Raw genomic sequence first — 19,581 nt, forward strand, 5'->3', positions numbered from 1 at the left:
CATTTGTATTTTTCATTTGTATTATCTTCTCACTCCTCAATGTTGCTTTTTTTCTTTTAAGATTTTATTTATTTATTCATGAGAGAGGCATGAGAGGCAGAGACATAGGCAGAGGGAGAAGCAGGCCCCATGCAGGGAGCCAGACGCGGGACCCGATCCCAGGACTCCAGGATCAGGCCCTACGCCGAAGGCAGGCACCAAACCGCTGAGCCACCCAGGGATCCCCCTATTAAGCCAATTTTTTATTATTATTTATTTATTTATTTATTTATTTATTTATTTATGATAGTCACAGAGAGAGAGAGAGAGAGGCAGAGACATAGGCAGAGGGAGAAGCAGGCTCCATGCACCGGGAGCCTGACGTGGGATTCGATCCCGGGTCTCCAGGATCGCGCCCTGGGCCAAAGGCAGGCGCCAAACCGCTGCGCCACCCAGGGATCCCTATTAAGCCAATTTTTAAAGAAGATTTTATTTATTTATTCATGAAAGACACAGAGAGAGAGGCAGAGACACAGGTAGAGGGAGAAGCAGTCTCCATGCAAGGAGCCTGATGTGGGACTTGATTCCGGGACTCAGGGGTCACGTCCTGAGCCAAAGGCAGGACTCAACTGCTGAGCCACCCACGCGTCCCATATTAAGCCATTTTATACGTGGAGTAAGATGAGTAAAAACACAGTTGCTATTTTCCTTTTCATCATCTTTGTCTCTATCTCTTTGTCTGTCTGTCTCTCTCTCTCTCTCACACACACACACACACACACACACAATTAATGGGGCATAGTAAGCAACTTCTTAAAGATTGAATACTTAGGTCTTTTTGGTCCACATTTACTTTCTCTTCCTGGGTCTTGGGACACTTACCTCGCTTGTTTCCCCATAGTTATGCCAATAAATGAAACTTTTGAGGAGCTGGCCTGGGGACAGTTCCTTTTTTTTTAATTTTTAAAAATATTTATTTATTTATTTACTTATTTATCTATCTATTTATTTATTTATAAAGATTTTATTTATTTATTCATGAGAGACACAGAGAGAGAGGCAGAGACATAAACAGAGGGAGAAGCAAGCTCCTCACAGGGAGCCTGATGTGGGGCTTGATTAGGCCCTGAGCTGAAGGCAGGTGCTCAACCGCTGAGCCACCCAGGGGTCCCTTTTTTTTTTTTTTTAAGATTTTATTTATTTATTCATGGGAGAGAGAGAGAGAGAGAGGCGCAGAGACACAGGCAGAGGGAGAAGTAGGCTCCATGTAGGGAGCCCGACGTGGGACTTGATCCTGGTTCTCCAGAATCACGCCCTGGGCTGAAGGCGGCGCTAAACCGTTGAACCACCAGGACTGCACCCCCTTTCTTTCTTCTTTCTTTCTTTCTTTCTTTCTTTCTTTCTTTCTTTCTTTCTTTCTTTCTTTCTTTCTTTCTTTCTTTCTTCTTTCTCTCTTTTTTTTTTTTTGACTTTATTTATTTATTTATGAGAGACACACAGAGAGAGGCAGACACAGGCAGAGGGAGAAGCAGGCTCCACACAGGGACCCCGACGCAGGACTCGATCCTGGTTCTCCAGGATCATGCCCTAGGCCAAAGGCAGGCACTAAACTGCTCAGCCACCCAGGGATCACCTTTCTTTTTTTAAAATATGTTTTATAGGGCAATATGAATTCAGGTATGTCAGAATGGGGGAAGTAAACTCTGAGCTCGTAAGTAAGAAGAGACAGCACAAACATGTTGGAGCATTATAGAACATTAAAGAAGTTATTGATTTCACATACAAAATGATACATTTCCCTGCAAAAATAAAAATTAAGGGATTGATATTCTGGGGAAATGAGTCATATGTTACTAAGATTAAAAAATTATTGTATATATAATATATATTTGCCCTACAAGATTCTGTGGGAAAAGAACTCAACTCTTCTTACCTTCACATATGGCCTCACAGCAGAGAATTCCTTACTACCTGTAGTGCTCCCCCCATCCCCCCTCCCCTGCCACCATGAGGAATAAAGATGTGAGATAATGGAGAAGTGAAACCGAATATCGGAAATAGATCTTGCTGAAATAAATCACGTTAAACATCATTCTTTGCACATTGTCTTCCTATTACTTGCCCACTTCCTTCCTTCCTCTGCTGTGATGCTTTTCCTTTTTGACTTGGGACCAATTTCACAGGATTGAAAACATTAAAAGAAGAGTTGGTATGGCCTCAGTTTTAGAGATACGCAACAATTTGGACAGGGAGCATCTCTTCGGCTGATACCAAACAACTCAATCACAAAGACCAATAATTTGCTGTGCTTAGGCACTTTTGCAGAGATGGTTTATTCTACCTCTGCTGTCTGTGCACAGATGTCTCTTCCTCCCAATTCTAATCAATGTAAATTGGGTCAGATCTCCGCTGTGAATTACAAATTGGATCCGAAGTTGGAGGGTCACCGTGCTTGTGACTCCACCTCCTTCCCACCACCATTAGATGGGAAGCTACACCAAAGATCTTTTCTAAATAAATCAGACTTTATTGTAAAACTCGGCCACTGACGAGACATAACCTCATTAGCATTGATTTTAAAATAAATTATTGAAAGTGGCTTGCTTGCTCTTTGCATTTGTAAAATAGGAGAATGTAAATGTATTTGCAATGATAAAAATGAAAACTAAACTTGATTCCTTTATCCTTTCAGGCAACAGCACTTAATCTAGTCATGATACAAAAATGGGAAAAATAAAAATCTGTTCTATGCAGTTCAATTCCAGACCAAATACTCTGATTTCCATTGCGCCTGTGGAGTCACCTAGAAAGCAAGCAGAACACTGATCTTATATATCATTTACCACCATTACTAACCTCTTCCATGATGGATGTGAACAGGGAAGCTCTAATCCCCACATCTGTTCTATCCAACGCTGACCTTCCCGGGTGGCTGAAAGTGGACTCAAGTCGAGAAGCCTAGCTACTGATGTGAGAGTCTGGGTGCTGTGCCTTTGAAAGTGTGAGTATGGAGGTGCCATCACATAGTGAAGGCAATCTCTCCAGAGCTGGTGTGAAAGGCAGCAGCTCTCAGCACCTTCCTAGCTGCAGAGAGCACAATACAGAGAGGCAGACACTTTATCTTGGATCCTTCAATGAAATCAAACTGGTATCTTTCAAACTCCAAAGTCGAGAAAACCAATTAGATGGCAACAGAAAGAAATGTCTCTTTGCTCATGAAAGAGGGTGGGCTAAACAGCTAGATTTCTCTCTTTCTTTTTTCATCTGTAAAATGAACCTTCAATTTCAAAGAGATTATTTTGAAAAAAATTTTCTTCTTTAGGCTAAAGAGCTTATTGAACTTCTTTATAAGAATATTATTAGGCATTTTAGCATTACATCTACTAGAATACATCTTCATTTAAGAGAGAATTAAAATTTATGTGCTAGCTCAACTTTAAACAGTAATAGATTATAATGGTCCTTGCTCCTAACAGGGCATATGGGACCCCAACCTTACATAGGTTTTAAACAAATTAACCTCTAAAGATTACTGTCCACTTATTACATTAAATGCTCTACTTGATTCCCAAATATCTCATCTCAACTGGGAAAACAGTTGAGGAAGATTCTGTTAGCTTGTGAACGTGTAAGAGAACCATGGGGCATCACAAATGAGCATCAGTATCCAGAGAGTTGATTTCAATCAACACTCTTGGCACAATGTCAGGGACACTAATGAGAGGCTGAAAGGAACAGGACACTGACTCCATCGCAGAGACACAGAGAGGAGCCAGCTTCCCATGACACCTGGCTCCTTTCTGAAGTGCTGCTCTGATGTTGGCTAAACTGAGAACAACATTTAAAAAAAAATGACTGGGTCAGAAAGAGGGAAATCACTTTCCTCAAACAAAGCAAGGTGACAGAAGCTTAAAAAATGCCAAATGTATCAATGTGCAACCAGATGTCAAGGTGCTCTGGTGACAGATGCAAGAGAAATGCAGATAGATTCAGAGAAGAGAGCATGCAGAAAAGTGGGAACAGAAACCACTCCACTGCATGCACAGATATACTATAAATCTGTGAATGCCACAGCACCTCTTCAGACAACACAGAAAATATGAGCAAGATGCTAATAACACACTTAATTCTCTGTTGTATAGTTTTTAATCTCAACTGTTACCTCAGAATATTTGCATCCTATCTCTGTGGTATGGGTCTTGATGTACACGATATTAAATCCAATTTGTGCTAACTGCAACACTTGGAATGCGCTGAATTTAATTTCACAAATAATAATTGAGCACCTACTAATTGGTGGAGAAAGACCTGAATACAAATCACTGTGGTAAGGGCTGTAACAGAGCTCAATTCTAGTTGAGTATCTGGGAAGGTGTCACTAAGGAGACATGTTTGAGCAGAATGCGGAGGAGAGCAGATTCAGAGGCTGAGCTCAGGCAAGATATTCTAGATGAAAAAACCCAAGCATGATTCTGGTTTTGGTGCTGGCCAAACACCACCTCATGGCTAGGCCCAGTGTTCAGGGGAGTGAGAGACAGAAACCGCTAGGAAGCTCAGGCCTGCTGATGGCATTGATGCGTGGATACTCCCCTCTGCCCCCCACGGAGTGCTGTTGCTTTTCTGTGAAACTGAAAATCCCTTTCTTCATAAACTTTGTGTTCTTGGTATCTGTTTTTTTCTTTCCTTAGACCTACTCTCACCATTTCTTCTTCCTGTGCATCTGGATAACAGTAAAGGGGGGAAGATAATTCCATAGAATGCTTGTTTCCATTTGACTCAAATTAAAAAAAACAACAACCCAGTTATATGCTTTATTATAAAGCAATCTGATTTCTGGGTCTGAACAACCCTCCGGGGCAGTGTGGGCAGTGTCAGAATGCACACAGAAATTCCTAGGGAGAAATCATTGTCTCTCTTCCCTTTTGCTCTCCTAAAATCTCTCCTGAGAACACAGCCAGATTCTGTTGTCACAGCAGCTGCTACAAGGCCCCAGTTAAAGCTGCACAATGGTCTCGGGCACCTTGCTGGATTCCAGCTTTGAGGCCCCAGAGAAAGTGAAACCTGATAAAAGTTGTCCTTTTATGGAATATCAAATTACAAAACTGGGCCTGGTCTAGCTGGTCAAATAGTCCGGGAGGGGTGAGAGAAAGCTCAGAGAAGCCTCCCATCTTGCATGTATTGCTTCAGTATTTCCTTGTGGTAATTCTCTATAGTTTAATCTACTGCAAATGAGATCTTAAAAGTCAAGGGCCCCCTATGCTCAACACGGATGTTCAGAAATCCCACCGGATACCAACCTTGAAACCATACTAACCCAGGACTAACATTTTTGCGGTCTTGGCTGAAAACCTTGAGTGCTCTGGTTTTCCCTCATGGGAAGGACAGTGCCAGCTACGTAGCAAATGCTAATTATCCCATAATCAATGTGATGTAGTGCATTTAATTTGATGACCCATATATTATTTTGATTAGGAAAAAAAGTTTTTGTATTGACTGTATGTGTATGTGTTATGAGCACTTTTCTCTCTACTAGGAAGACCATTGAAATTATACTCTGAAAGGGAGATCTCATGTACATGGCCTTCCCATTGAGACAATGAGGCTTGTGTAGGCCCCAGACCAAAGAGGAAGGAGTAGCAGAATGCTACTAAGGATTCTCTGCAAAAGGCATTTACCTGTTACAATGAAACAAATATTAGAAGCCCCAGTCATTTGACTTTTGATGGGTATGCAGTGTTAGCACAATCCAATGTTACCGTTGGCCATACCTCTACCCAGCACCTGTCCTTGCAGTAAAAACAGGCCTGAGCAGAAGGTGCACTCCACATTCCATCTGCTGAGGATTTTCAATTTCACCTGCTTCATACATATAGCTGAAAATGTCCAACTGGACTGTCTCAGGTTTGGTTGGTGGAGGCGGGGAACTAGCCATCCCTCAATTTTTCAAGGAGGCAACAATTCCTACTCAAACAGCACCAAATTCCTAATAGCCAGCATTTATTGAGTACTCACTGTATGCCAGGGCTCTGTTCTAAGTGGTTTACAAACTCTAGCTCTAGGCTACTCACAGACTCCCTCCATGATAGGTACTACTGTTATTCCCATTGTACAGGTGGGAAAATCACATACAGAGAGGGCAAAGAACTTGCTCAAGATCTCACAACTAGCAGGTGGCTGAAGAGGTCCATTCTGACTTAGAGCCAGTACTCTTACCAGCCATACCTTGCTGTTTCTCATATGCTGCTGCTCAGTAAGATCTTGTGAGTTAGCAGCAGAAGGTAGGCAGTGTCAGGTGCCCTCGTATTCCCTTTCAATTCCTCTGGGACTGGTATTGTAGCACATGTATAATGAACAGAAAATTCCAGAAGCAACAAGCTGAGTGGTATGGGTGGGAAGTGGTATGGGTGATAAAGACTAGGTGCTAAAATATTCATATCATTATTAAGTATCAATATAGCCCACCCCCAATGCGGTTTCTAAAACCTGTGATGGCTAGAAGCTTTCAGGAAAGAACGTGTTGGCTGGGAACAGGTTTTTTTGGACACTTATAAGCAAGTTAGCTGCAGTTTCCCTAACCTGAAGAGAGTCTCTGGCTCTCCTGTTGGGTGGCCTTCCTCACTTTCAAGGGACAGTTGTGAGCATAGGCTAAGTGGCTTTCCTTGGGAAATCAGACCAGTCTCCATGCCCTTGGAGTCCACTCCAACACCTGAATTGATGTGAATTTCTGAGGCAGTGCGGGGATGGCCCAGGGTAGGAGTTAAGGAGGCAAGGGAAGGATGGTCTTTAAGAAGCCAATTATACATTCATCGACCCATTGCCTGGGTGGAAGGTGATGGTTCCAAACTCATCTCATTTCCCAAGGCTCCTCTCTTTCCTGTCCTTTGCTCTGTGCCTCTGAGCATCAGGCCTCTCTTCCCTGGTTCCTTTGAGAACTAAACATTGTGCATGAAAAGGCCCTTCTTTGCTCCCCAGAAGGCTGAGTGGTTCAGCGAGGTTTTCCCAGAGCACTCTTCCACAGCTGTAACCCAAAGTGGTGTGTCACCTGGATATTTCCCCCCAGCCTGGATGACAGTGAGTAGAATGTGAGCTCCCTAAGAAGATTCTGGCCAAGTTGAGGAGTATATCTCCTTTTAGGGAGTGTTGTGAATTAGATCCATTTCTGCACCCTGCTGTTGCAATGGAGCAGACTGTGAAAGGGAAGATTCTCAGAGGAGCTGTGTTTTAATGTAGCAATTTGATTCAATTTTCCACTCTATAAAATTACCCATCACTGCTCGTTGCTTTCTAACAGACACCTTCACTCTTAATTTAACAATCCTATCGAATTCTGCCAGGGAAATTGGAAAAATTTATCACCTGTGAAATTTTATTTTCCTTTGGTTGTATCTGTTTTTGTAAAACTTCATTAACGACGATGACTTGCTGAGGAAATTATCATTTTTTTTTTAACTTCAGACACAAGAAATGGCTCGACCTCAACCAAGATATCATTTGCATAATAAAACACAACAAAAAGGCTGGGGAAGTCGGGCTGGCAGAGGCTGGAAGTGCTAGGGGAAGTAGCAGGCTCTCCTTGGTGGTGGGGAGGTGGGTGAGGTCCTCAGCAAGAAGGAGACATGGGGCCACAGCCTTGCTCCTTGACTCAGGAAGCAATGACGTAGCTTCCTCCCCCACCCCCCCAAGGGAAGAGATAAATGTAGCATTGACAGGGTCAGACCCTCTTCTTAGGAATCCCTGAAATGCAGGTTGCTTGCTGACCCTGGCTTTTTAGCAACCAGTCCTGTCATTAGGGGGCCTTAGATTCACCTATGTTCCTAAGTTCATCTGGGATTGAGGTTTAAACTGCTATAAATTTTGGCTTAACTCGAATTTCTCAGCAGAGCACTGAACTCCTGGCAAATTTCCACAGGAGCGATCTTTCTGAATGGACTTGAAGATTCAGCGTTCCTGTGGTCTAACTACCTCACAATTAAAAGGCTCAGGCTTCGGTTTTCCACAGTCTGACCCCCACTGTGCTCTGCACCATTCGACAGCTGCTCTTGTTCCCACAAGAAGGGGCTATGCGGAAGCACTGATGACTATACATTTTTTGAAATGCCGGTTACCATGCCTTTGGAAGAAAAGAAATATGTACATGGGCCTGCTGTGATGGTGGGCTGAGGAAACAGGTTTATGCATAGGAGATGCAATTAGATTTGTGGTATATATGAACTAAGTACTAATGAGTTGTACTCTATCAGGGTCTTAGGCTACTGACAAAGTTTGCCAGCACTTATCTGTATTCCTATAGACTTTTGATCACCTTCCTCATTTTGAGGTGACTTTATATTATTTTCACATTTACAAAGAAAAGAAGTTGAAACTAGAGCGTTTTGGTGACCCACTTAAAGATCCAGAGTAAACCAGTGAAGGCCAACCTGAGTAGTCTTGACTCTTTAATCTTGTCAACATATGTAATAAATTACTTCACATGGCAAAGGTGAAAGACACTCCCTGATCAAGTCATCTTGCTCCCAGAGCAAGGGAGAACTTCTGTACTGGGTGGGAATCATGGAAGCTTCAATGAAGCTTCTCTATGCTCTTCTTCTTCTTCTTCTTCTTCTTTTTTTTTTTTTTAAGATTTTATTTATTTATTCATGAGAGACACAGAGAAAGAGAGAGGCAGAGACACAGGCAGAGGGAGAAGCAGGCTCCATGCAGGGAGCCTGATGTGGGACTCGATCCAGGGACTTCAGGATTACGTCCTGGGCCGAAGGCAGGCACTCAACAACTGAGCCACCCAGGCATCCCTCCCTATGTTCTTTTCTTCAGAGATTTGGCTTCCTCTGGAGGTTTCAAACTTACATTCTTCTACCAGGTCAAGAATTTCAATGGAAGATAATCAGAAGATAAAATTTCTCACCTGGTAAGACTTCATAAATATCATCTTCTGTCTCCTTTGTGGGCTCTTTTGGCCCCATACTCCCAGGCAAGATGATAGGTCTGCACTGGGAACCGGAGTTTGGGGCATCAAAGCCATCAATATCATCATACGTCTCTTCCTCTTCCTCCTCTTCCTCCTCATCTTCACAGGGAATGGTTAAGGAGCTCAGATCTGCCAGGGCAGAGGTGAGAATGAATCACGGTGGAGAGATAAAGGAAAGAAAAAGGCAGGGAAGGAAAGAGGGAGAAGGAGGTGGAGGGATGAGAATAAAATATGTCAAAAGAAAATGAAACGCTAGGTTAAGTGCTGTTATTTCTAACGTGAGCCGTGGTGCCAGGAAATCTACAGAAAAGGCCAGACTAGCACTGTGTCAGGTTTAAACTATCAACATAAATCCTTCCATGCAATAAAACTTGATCAGGATGAAGCAGCTTTGAAAAGGATGAGTGTGCGAATAAGCACATGAAGTGAAGGGGATGAAAATGAGGCCAGAAGAGGAAATGCCAGTGTACCGTGTACTGTTGCCAAGTAGAGAACTAGAAGGGTGAGTGATGGCCTGTGGCTCCACAGGATGCGCAGAACCCTGGGAGCTATGGTGGCTTCCTGAAGGTAGCTGAGCTGTCAGAAGCTCATCTCCCCCATGATCTTACTGCAGAATGTCAGGCAAGTTTGTTTATAAAGAGAAAAACCAGCAAGGGTGGAAGAAGAGAAAGTGAGATACAGAAAAATATTATAGTAGTGCAAGACCAAATGGAATGGCTGAGCCATGTGGTTACCATGTCCTTTTGCAACTGTACAGTCTGGCTGACCTCAAAGTGGGTCATTCCAGAAAGGATATGGAGCCATTACAGCACTGGGGAGCACAGGGCCAGAGAGGGAGATTGGTTTCTTATTTTAATGGGGAACTGGGAAGGTTCGCTCTCTGATGTCTAGTACAGAATGCTCTCTGAAACCCTGCTGAGGGGCCTCTGCAGGATGGGCGAGTGCAGTCAGGGTACTCTGGGGAAGGAAAGGATGGAGAGAGACATCCGACATTCATTTCAAAACACAATAAAACTGTTTGGCTTGATTAGGCATTTAATAAAGATTTTGCAACAATTTTCATCTGAATTCTGGTGCCACATCATATGAGGAAGGGATCAAAGACACATTTGTGGCTTAAACCATATGTTATTATTTTGTTTGTTTTAAAATAAAATGGAATGAATAATTTCTTCAATGTGGGATTCTGAAAGTACCACAGGGTACAGCTCAATAAAGCTGCTTTGAGTTTTATTGAGGTTTACACACTTAGGGGTATATTACACGCATAAATCCAAGGCACCTAGATGAGAGTGTACCCTGTAGTCTTGCCATCAATGTTCATGTTTGCCTAGTTCCAGTCTATTATACGTGACGCTCTTGGTAGATGCAATAGTTTGTTTTTGTGAAAGCAAAGGCATAAACTGAGTAAAATAGGCAATTCTTGTAATTAAAGCTCTGGTGCTTCCTTCTTTTTATCCACAATAAAATCTTATAGCAGAATAAAAAACAGAGGCGAAAAGGCTTGGTGTTTTTAGGCTGATGTGTTTCTCTCTAGGACTTGGGCCATGAACAAAGTTGGTGTTTCTGCCTTTCTTCAGCAGCCGAGTTCTGCCATGATGGTGTATCATGGGTTATCTGATGCCAAGTGATAGATTCAAGTAGGCTGCTTCTACCTGCCAGGCCACTCCCAGATAAGGCTTCCTGGGCCACTGTCACTGCTGCGCTTGCAGGCTGGCCAGCAGAGGGTACTCTAAGAGCGGTCATTTAACTTCTTCAGGCAGGACTCTTCCCATCCCAAGGTGAGGAATATTTTATTGTGGTTTGGGAAAGAACAATTTGCTTTTAATGTCAAATGGTCATGAAGGCCACCTTGATTAGATTTCTACTTTCTGTTAAGTTTAAAACAAGAAGATTTGGGACCTAAATTACATCTAGATGACTTTACATTTGATATGAATTCCCTTTCCAGAATATAAGGGGTTGGGGAATCCCTGGGTGGTGCAGCGGTTTAGCGCTTGCCTTTGGCCCAGGGCGCGATCCTGGAGACCCGGGATCGAATCCCACGTCAGGCTCCCGGTGCATGGAGCCTGCTTCTCCCTCTGCCTGTGTTTCTGCCTCTCTCTCTCTCTCTCTCTCTGGGTGACTATCATAAATAAATAAAAATTAAAAAAAGAAAAGGAATATAAGGGGCTGGGAGATATCTAATTGAGTTGAGCTGGTTTTCATAATCTCCTTTTCTAGTGATTATGAATACTACAGTGGTCATCTCCAGGTTGATGGTTTGTTTACCTTCTGGTTCATACATGGTACTACTTGTTGTTATAATATAAGGAATGGTAGAAGGGAGAATGAACAGAAAAAATAGATTGAAGCCTGTGGGTTATATTTATGCAATATAACTTCAACTGCAAATCCACTTAAGTATTGTTTCTGTAATAATGGTACTTACCCTTTAACAAGAAACTTATTTGATCCACCCAGTCCCTGGCTTCAGCTGGATTAGCAGCTGTAAACTAGAGAAAAATTAGTGAATTAATTTATCACCTTTATGAATTCATAAAATTTCCATGAATCCTATAGGGAGGTTCAAAGAGAAGAGCTTTGTGGGCCAAGTTGCAGAGTCAGGTTGAAAGCTCAGGATTTGCTGTCTGCTTAATATTTAGAGAAAAAAAATCAAAATCTTACTCAAAGTGTTATTTCCCTTCAGTAGTTCTGTATAGCCCATATGGACTACTGTTTGGGTCCAGACCTTCATGTTCACGTGCATTCATTCGATTATCCATGCATTCATCAGGCATTTTTTTGAGAAAAGTTTACAGAAAGAAAAAGCAAACTAAAACTCCTGATTTCAAAGAACAATGTTCAGTTATGGAGACAGGATATACACACTTGAAATGGAAACAATTCAAAGTAGGTGCATCTGAAAACAGTTGGATGCTAAGAGGATGCTGAGAGAGCACAGCAGCCTAGAGGAAGCCCGGGAAGCTTGAGAAAGTAATACTGTTTTGGTTGGATTTTGAAAGAGTTGGTGGAAGCTGCCTGGTGGAGGGAACCATGTGCAGAAGATGAGGTGTGAGACCACTGTGTATTGGGGAGGGTAGGCAGATCAGCCAGACAGAAGACCAGGAACAGGTGGTGCTGGAGCGTTCTGGGTCAGGGGTCGGGGGCGGGGGGGGGGGGAGTTGGTGAAGGGGCTCTGAGTACTAGGAGTTGAAATGTAGGCAATAGGAAGCTGTAAATTATAAGCAAAAGGCGTGGGAGATTCTTTCAATTGTTGTGGGTAAAAGGGATTAGAAAAGGGAGAAATTGGAGACAGAAGACCATCTAGAAGGCTATTTAGCAGGTCCTCTGGGGGACGTGGTTGGGACAAGTATTGTGACGGCTGTGGGAATAAGAAGGGGAAGATCCAAAGGATATTGTAGAGGAAGAATCCACAGACCGTGATAATGACTTGGATTCAATGGGCCAAAGAATAGAAGAAGTAAACAAACTCTACATTCTGATTCACAAAACAAGTCAGTCAAGCATCAAGACTCAGTAATTTTTTATTTTAAATGAATCAACTTGAAATGACTCTTCCCGAAAAACATTTTTATTATCTGGCCATTAGGGTAAGATAAAGATATGTGCCGTATAAGAAACCTAGATTCCTGCTTAATACTTATTAATAGACATTATCATTCTTGATTTCATAAAAACTCATTTACATAAGAAATGTCTAAGGAAATTGATTTAGACTTGTCAAATAAATTTTTATGTGAAGGAGGCACCATCAATACTGAATAATAAAAATAACTTAGATACAGACCCAGCGCATACATCTGTTTTATATATATATATATTTATTTATTAAGGACTCTTTATAAAAGTTTAGTTTAAATAAAAAAATCTTTTTTGAAATTCCATATTAAAGACCTAGGTCGTTTTATCAAAATGAGATTTAAGATACCATAGAAATATAAAGGGACAAGTACTGAGAAGCATTTGAATAGTCAAAAGTTTACTCAAGTGGTTAATATTAACCTTAGCATGGCTTTTCTCTTTCTCATAAGTTAGCTAATGTTTTTCCACATTGTTTTAGTAAAATCATGATAAGATAAAAATGACCAACAAGCGGGAAACAACATTTGTGTGTGTGTATGTGTGTGTGTATATATACACAGACACATGTAAAATATATTTTCAGAGAAAATCATGACATTCCTATAGTCAGAATTTTTTATTGCTTTAGCTAATAAATGTCTTGCTTATAATATTGCCTACTATATTTGTCAAATATATAAAAATGAACACATTGAAAAATAAGCATTTCTCACCCCAATCCAGGTACTCTAGTCCTTCCAGTTATCACTGTTACTACTCAATTGTCACCCATGTCTTAGGAGTCCTTCTAGAGATATGCAATGCTTCTACACACAGGAAGATTATTTGGGATAGCAAGATGAATATGGGAAAATAACTTATTTTTCATTCTACTGTCAGATTTTTCTTTTTTCTGGCTTTCATGGAATGAAGTGAAGGTAGTCTGTTAAAAAATAAAAAGGATGGAAATTGAAGGTGTGAAATCAGGGATGATGAATAAGGAATTGGATTATGTGCTGCAATAGACAAGACTCTCACCTATGGAGTGAGACTGGGAAGGGGAGGGGTGAAAAGTCGGAAGCCAACCAAAAGCAGTATCTAGGATGAGAGTGACAATACAGAGGAGGAAGGAGGGCATCACATAACAAAGGTGAAGACATGTCAAGAAAGAAGGTCCTGGTAAGAAATGAACAGGTAACAAAGAAAGGATGGAACCCAGCATAGCACCCCAGCTCACATGCAGCATGGAATGAAATTACAACACAAATGAGGACCATCATCTCCTCGGCTCATCCTACCTCATAGCTGCGCCTATCCTGGGAGGTCAGTTCAAAGCAGGATTCTTTCTTGGAATCTTTTCGCAGGTAGGGGGCCATCCGTACACTGTAGCCCTTAATGAGAAAGGTCCCTTTGGGCTGCTTGCCTGCAAGACAGGAAAGCTCCCTGTATCCCTAGAGAGATGCAACCGCCAAAGGAAGGCATCTTCTCTGGTATGTAAAATAAAAGCACGGAAACAGCTGTTACATCCCTGAGGAACCACAACAGTCAAGGAAAGGTTATTAAGGAAGCTTAAGAAGAGGCTACTGTGACAGTGAGGCAGAGATCACTGCCAAGCTAGGGAAATGCAACATGAAAGGTTATTTTGCCAAAAGAGTACAACAGAGACAGAGAATTTATTAGAATGTTAAGAGATCTATAATAACAGAAGGAAGGAATTATTACAACAGGGAGAGAGTGGCTGTAAACGTGAGGCTCTTGAAGGCTATTACAGAACTGCAGCATGTTATTATCAGGGCCAGCAGAGCTCACGTTTGAGGGGGGGTGGACAGCAGCACAGGGGGCATGAGGAGTTCCCAGACTCTCTCCCTATGCCCTCTGTAGCATTTGGGCTAGACTGCTCTCCCCCACTGCTGGTCAGGTGGGAATTGGTGCTAGAGGGAGCATAATTAAAACTCCATATTTTATCCCCCCTTCCCAGAGGTCAAATTGGGAAGTAGCAGGGTTCTGTTAAGTATCACTGGGTGATGACGAAGGAGGGACAGGGCTCTAAGTGAAGGAGAGGAGAGACCATTTTGCCTGTAACTCCCCTTTTTAAAAAATAAAATATTAGGAATGGGAAAAGAGGCGGTTGGTTCCCGATGGTTTTCTGTCCTCATGGTGTGGTTCAGGCAGAGAATACAGAAGAGTGGAACCACAGCGTCTGGGTGATGATTTGTGTCCTGTTACCATGTGAAATGGATTTCTTAATACATGCTTTTTGAGGATGATGATGATAAGGTGGCAGTGGGTTGACAGTATTAGGAAAAGAAAAGAAAAAGACTCTATCCTTACCTGGTTGAGCTAAAAGAAATACACAAACACTCTATACTTACTAAGAAAATGTCTTGGGCACAATAAGAAGTAACTGGCGAGAAGGGAGCCATGCAACAGTGCTTTTTGACACCAGAATCTTTTTTGTTAAAGTATCTCTCCTTGTTCTAACTGGCCACTAAATGTTTTGTTGTTTCTTTGGTCACCAGGTTTTATTTCACTCTGACGGCAAAATGGTCCATAAAAGTCTCCAAGTTTCTCCCTCTCCCGCTCTCTCACCTTGAGTATAGAGGATTCTGAATGAATGAATGTGATACCTGGTTTTATATTCAGATATGCCAACCACTTATTTAAATGCATGGGAAGTGAAGAACATTTTTTTTTGGAAGTGAAGAACATTTTACAATGATATAAATGTTATATTAGTTTGAAGGTTTAAAATAAGCAAATAGCACCTGGCTGGCTTGTACATCTAGAATTCAGGGAAGAAATTGTGGTTTCTGGGTTGAAGAGTGGTCTGGGGGTTGGAAGGAAAGCTGGGGGTGTGTTACTTAGGGTTTGAGCTCTGTGGCTATGGATTGTGAAGGGGGCTTCACATTTCACCCCTAGATGGGAAGGTCTCTGAGGAATATAAGAGGGAGGAAGAAGAAGAGGAAGTCAGTGATACCTGTGGTAGGCAGAGAGGCAGGGTGAATCAATTGCCTTGACGCCCAAGGGCAAATCTTAAGGATGCCAGGTCATTTAGCAAAGCTGCAGTTCTTTCAGCTACCTTAATTCCAAAAGTATAGGAAGTCCAAAGGCAATTGGGTAGATATCTGATTATTCCCTAGACTGGACATCTAGGCATTGGAAGATGCCTAATCCTGGGAAGGAACAAAGAGAGGAGTAACAGGGAATGATTGGAAGGAAAAGGAAGGGTTTACTCTGAATTATGAGCCTCTGTGCCAAGGAATTAGAGCCCAAGGAAGGCCTCCACAAGAACTGATGTGTTGCTTTTCTTTTTCTCTTGCTTCGTAGAATTATTCCTGTGGCTAGTTAGAGTCTGCAGGAGGGTACCCCTTCTTTGAAGGTTTGTGTTCATTTACAATAATAATTTTTTAAAAAGATTATTTATTTATTCATAAGAGAGACACACACACAGAGAGGCAGAGACATAGGCAGAGGGAGAAGCAAGCTCCAGGCAGGGAGCCTGATGTGGGACTCGATCCTGGGACTCCAAGATCACATCCTGGGCTGAACGCAGACACTTAACAGCTGACCCACCCAGGCGTCCCTACAATAATCATTTTTAACTTGTATTTAGTTGTAGCTGACTCATATTTGTGCTTATATCCTGTTCCCTCTCAGGAACTTAGCGACTGTGTTAAGCATGGTTGGGAAGTCTTCTAGGGATAGCATATGAGTGTTGTGCTTGATTGACTCAGTGGTGGCTCATTAAGAAGCTGCCTCTGGCTTGAGTCAACACTTCACTGCTGCTGCCATCTGGCTGGAGGGTGTCTCTTGGGCACAGCAACCATTTGGGTCTCAATACTCCATGACTCTAGGGATGTCCACTGGACTACTTCCCAGTATTCAGTAGGATAAAGTTGAGAGCATATTCTTAGAGAGTTTGGACTCAAGGGGTCTATTTCTGGGCTGTTGCTAAGCTGTTGAAATCCTTCTCAGATTTTTTTCAATATTTTAACTATATGGTTAATGTCTATAAAGAGTTGGAGGTTCTTTAAAAAAAAGAATGCCAAAGTGTTCAACCTTGATAATATGTTATAGTCATAATAAAAGATTATCTTTTTTAACATTTTATTTTTAAAGAGATTTATTTATTAGAGAGAAAGAGTGCACATGTGAGTTGGGGGGAGGGGCAGAGGGAGAGAAGCTTCAAGCAAAGCCCCACCTGGGGCTTGATCCCATGACCCATGAGACCATAACCTGAGCCAAAGACAAGAGTTGGATGCTTAACTGACTGAGCTACCAGGGTGCCCCATAGATAACCTTTTGATATGCTGACCACACTATCCTAATGTTTAAAGGAGAAATAACTTCTAAACTGGCATCTGAGTTTTTGGTCATGGGCAAGGTATGACTTACCCAAGCCTATTTTTCCCAAGCATGTCCGTTTATGGGTGTTAGTTAAAGACTGCTATCATGAGATCTAAGTGCTCGAGAATTTACGAAGTGCTTGCATCCAGGAGTGAGATGCTGCTGTGCAAATGAAGAACACTTACTTTTCTCATTAGCATAGTAGTAGAAGAGGCCTCTGCTGACAACACACCACCGCTTCTGCCACTCTGATCCAAAGAAACTATGATCTAAACAGAACAGCAGTAAGGGACATAAATTCAGGTAACTACAACCACTGAAGAGTCCGTAAAGTCCAACAACACACAGTCCAGTGTGTTATTGTTTTATTTCCTAGGTTAATGGACTGTAAAACTCTCCCTTTCACTCCCGCAGGCTATCCCATATTGACTCAGAGTCCAGAGGGCTCGCTCAGTTAAAGGTCCAAATTCTAAACAGGTTTTGCCTGATGTGACCCCTCACAGCTATCCCACTATCTATCTTCTTTTATAGCTTTCAGGTTCTAATCTCATCTAGTACTTTTCAAATTCTCTATGATACTTTTATGTGGTGCCTTTTAGCAAACCAAACTGATGCTCCAGGCCACACAGGCATGAGAAGTTCTTCCTTTGTACGAAAGCAATTTGCCTTTTGAGTGTTAAACCTGGGACCCTGGGCTTAGTTAGGATAGCAGTATCTATTTTAATCCAGTGAGTGATGGGTCGAGGTTGGGCTCCTCTGAAACGTGAAACTGGGTTGCTTCACATTGGTTGTAAAATTACGCTTGTGGCAACATAGTTTTACTCTATGGGAGCACACTGAGGGATGAAAACAAGAATATCACCACTCATGCATTCAACAAGTATTTATTAAACACCTGTTGTGTACCAGGTGAGTAAAGCAGAACTAGTTTCCTATCCTGATGGTTTTGAGGCATCTCTTCAGCCTACACACCAGACTTCTTTTCCTCTCCTGCCTTCTTTTTGGCCATTCATCTCCCAAACACAGAATTGGTCATAGAAAAAGCACCTGCTATGTTAGCCCTCGTTTTCCTCATGTCCCTCCCCTTTCTGGAACATTCTAAGGACTGTGGATCTGGTCAGTACCTTTGCTTTTCTTTTCCAAGTAACCTTGCTTGATGATGTTATCAAGTTCTTGAGCTCCTCTTGTGATGTCTTCCATTCCTAAAAGGAATAACAGCAGAATGCTTTGTTGAAGCCTGACAGAATTTTTTCATTTATTTAGGCTCCTTGAGATAATCCACATTAATGAAGGGGGTGCAGAAACACAACAGCTTAAACACAGTACAAAATAAAACAATTTTTGTATGATGGGGGAAGTAAATTTTCTTTCTTCCTAATTATATCTAATGCTAAAATCACTTACAATGATCTAAACATACATGAGTTTGGACAAGGGGAAGTAGCCTAAATATGAGCCTAAATAGGACTCTAGAGAATTAAGAGCTTGCTGTGGATATAAGCTCCAAATAGGATAATCCACATTGAGATAATCAAAAGTCAAATGAATTTCTACCAGCAGAGAGAAGCTTAACGAGTGATAGAGTTCACCATACATGGAACCACCTCTGTGAGAGCAATATACACTCACTCTTAAAAAAAAAAAAAAAAGAAACAACAACAAAAGAAAAACATAAATATTAAGTTCATACAAAGAAGGGCTCAATTGGCAGTAAGTGCCACATCCTGGTTTTGTCCAAGTATGGGAAAGAGTCTAAGAATGGTTGGAGCCTATACCAAGAGAAGACTCTGGAACTGCCATCGGCTTTGGAACATATGCTGCTAACATCCTTGACTTTCTTTCTTTTTCTTTCCTTCTTTCTTTCTTTCTTTCTTTCTTTCTTTCTTTCTTTCTTCTTTCTTTCTTTCTTCTTTCTTTCTTTCTTTCTTTCTTTCTTTCTTTCTTTCTTTCTTTCTTTTTCCATCCTTGACTTTCAGTTAGCCTTGTTAGGTACAAATTTATTGAGAAGTCAAGATCCTGAGCCATCTTTCACTACAGGGGCTCACACTTATTTTATAGAAGGGAGGGGGTAAGGACAAAAAAGGACATTTTATCAAAAAATAAAATGAAACAAGAACAACAAAAACCCTTTAAAAAATACAAGTCCATATACCTGTTTTTCAAAGTTTATTTACTGGGCAGCCCGGGTGGCTCAGTGGTTTAGCACCGCCTTCAGCCCAGGGCGTGATCCTGGAGACCCAGGATCGAGTCCCATGTTGGGCTCCCTGCATGGAGCCTGCTTCTCCCTCTGCTGTGTCTCTGCCTCTCTCTCTCTCTCTCTCTCTCTGTGTCTCTCATGAATAAATAAATAAAATCTTTTTTTAAAATAAAAGTTTATTTATTTAGTCATCTCTACACCCAACACAGGGCTTGAACTCATGACCCTGAGATCAAGAGTTGTGTGCTCTTCCAACAAAGCCAGCCAGGTGCCCCCAAGCCCGTATTTCTTAGTTAGGAGAAATAAAGAGAGTGGGCTGATAGAGTTCTAATGTTTATTTTTTTTTAGTCTCCAAAACCAAAGCTCTTTTGGTTTCCCTTAATAGATTTAGAAATCCAAACAAAATACAAACCAAATTAAGGCACAACCTCATATAAATCAACTGGGTCACCTATACAATATATTGAAAGTTTGGGGTTGAAATCATTTTTTCAATTGCACAATTGTTTTTTGAAATCTACTATAACTA

The 19,581-nt window shown here is 41.7% G+C and overlaps 1 protein-coding gene across 2 annotated transcripts in view; it reads right to left on the reverse strand.

Annotated features, from left to right (window-relative positions):
• SKAP1 (src kinase associated phosphoprotein 1) overlaps window positions 1-19,581 on the reverse strand; it is a 287,830-nt gene that overhangs the window by 32,566 nt on the left and 235,683 nt on the right. For both annotated transcript variants that reach the window (XR_005364446.1, XM_038547555.1), the window contains exons 5-9: window positions 17,980-18,057; window positions 17,041-17,124; window positions 13,807-13,931; window positions 11,376-11,439; window positions 8,882-9,073 (exon numbers count right to left, since the gene is read on the reverse strand). Coding sequence is in view for 1 of the 2 variants with exons in the window: in XM_038547555.1 (XP_038403483.1) it covers window positions 8,882-9,073; window positions 11,376-11,439; window positions 13,807-13,931; window positions 17,041-17,124; window positions 17,980-18,057 (543 nt within the window). In the remaining variant the exon portion in view is untranslated. The remainder of the gene's footprint in view (window positions 1-8,881; window positions 9,074-11,375; window positions 11,440-13,806; window positions 13,932-17,040; window positions 17,125-17,979; window positions 18,058-19,581) is intronic.

Source organism: Canis lupus, chromosome 9, assembly GCF_011100685.1.
Source record: "Canis lupus familiaris isolate Mischka breed German Shepherd chromosome 9, alternate assembly UU_Cfam_GSD_1.0, whole genome shotgun sequence".
Taxonomy (NCBI): Eukaryota; Metazoa; Chordata; class Mammalia; order Carnivora; family Canidae; genus Canis; species Canis lupus.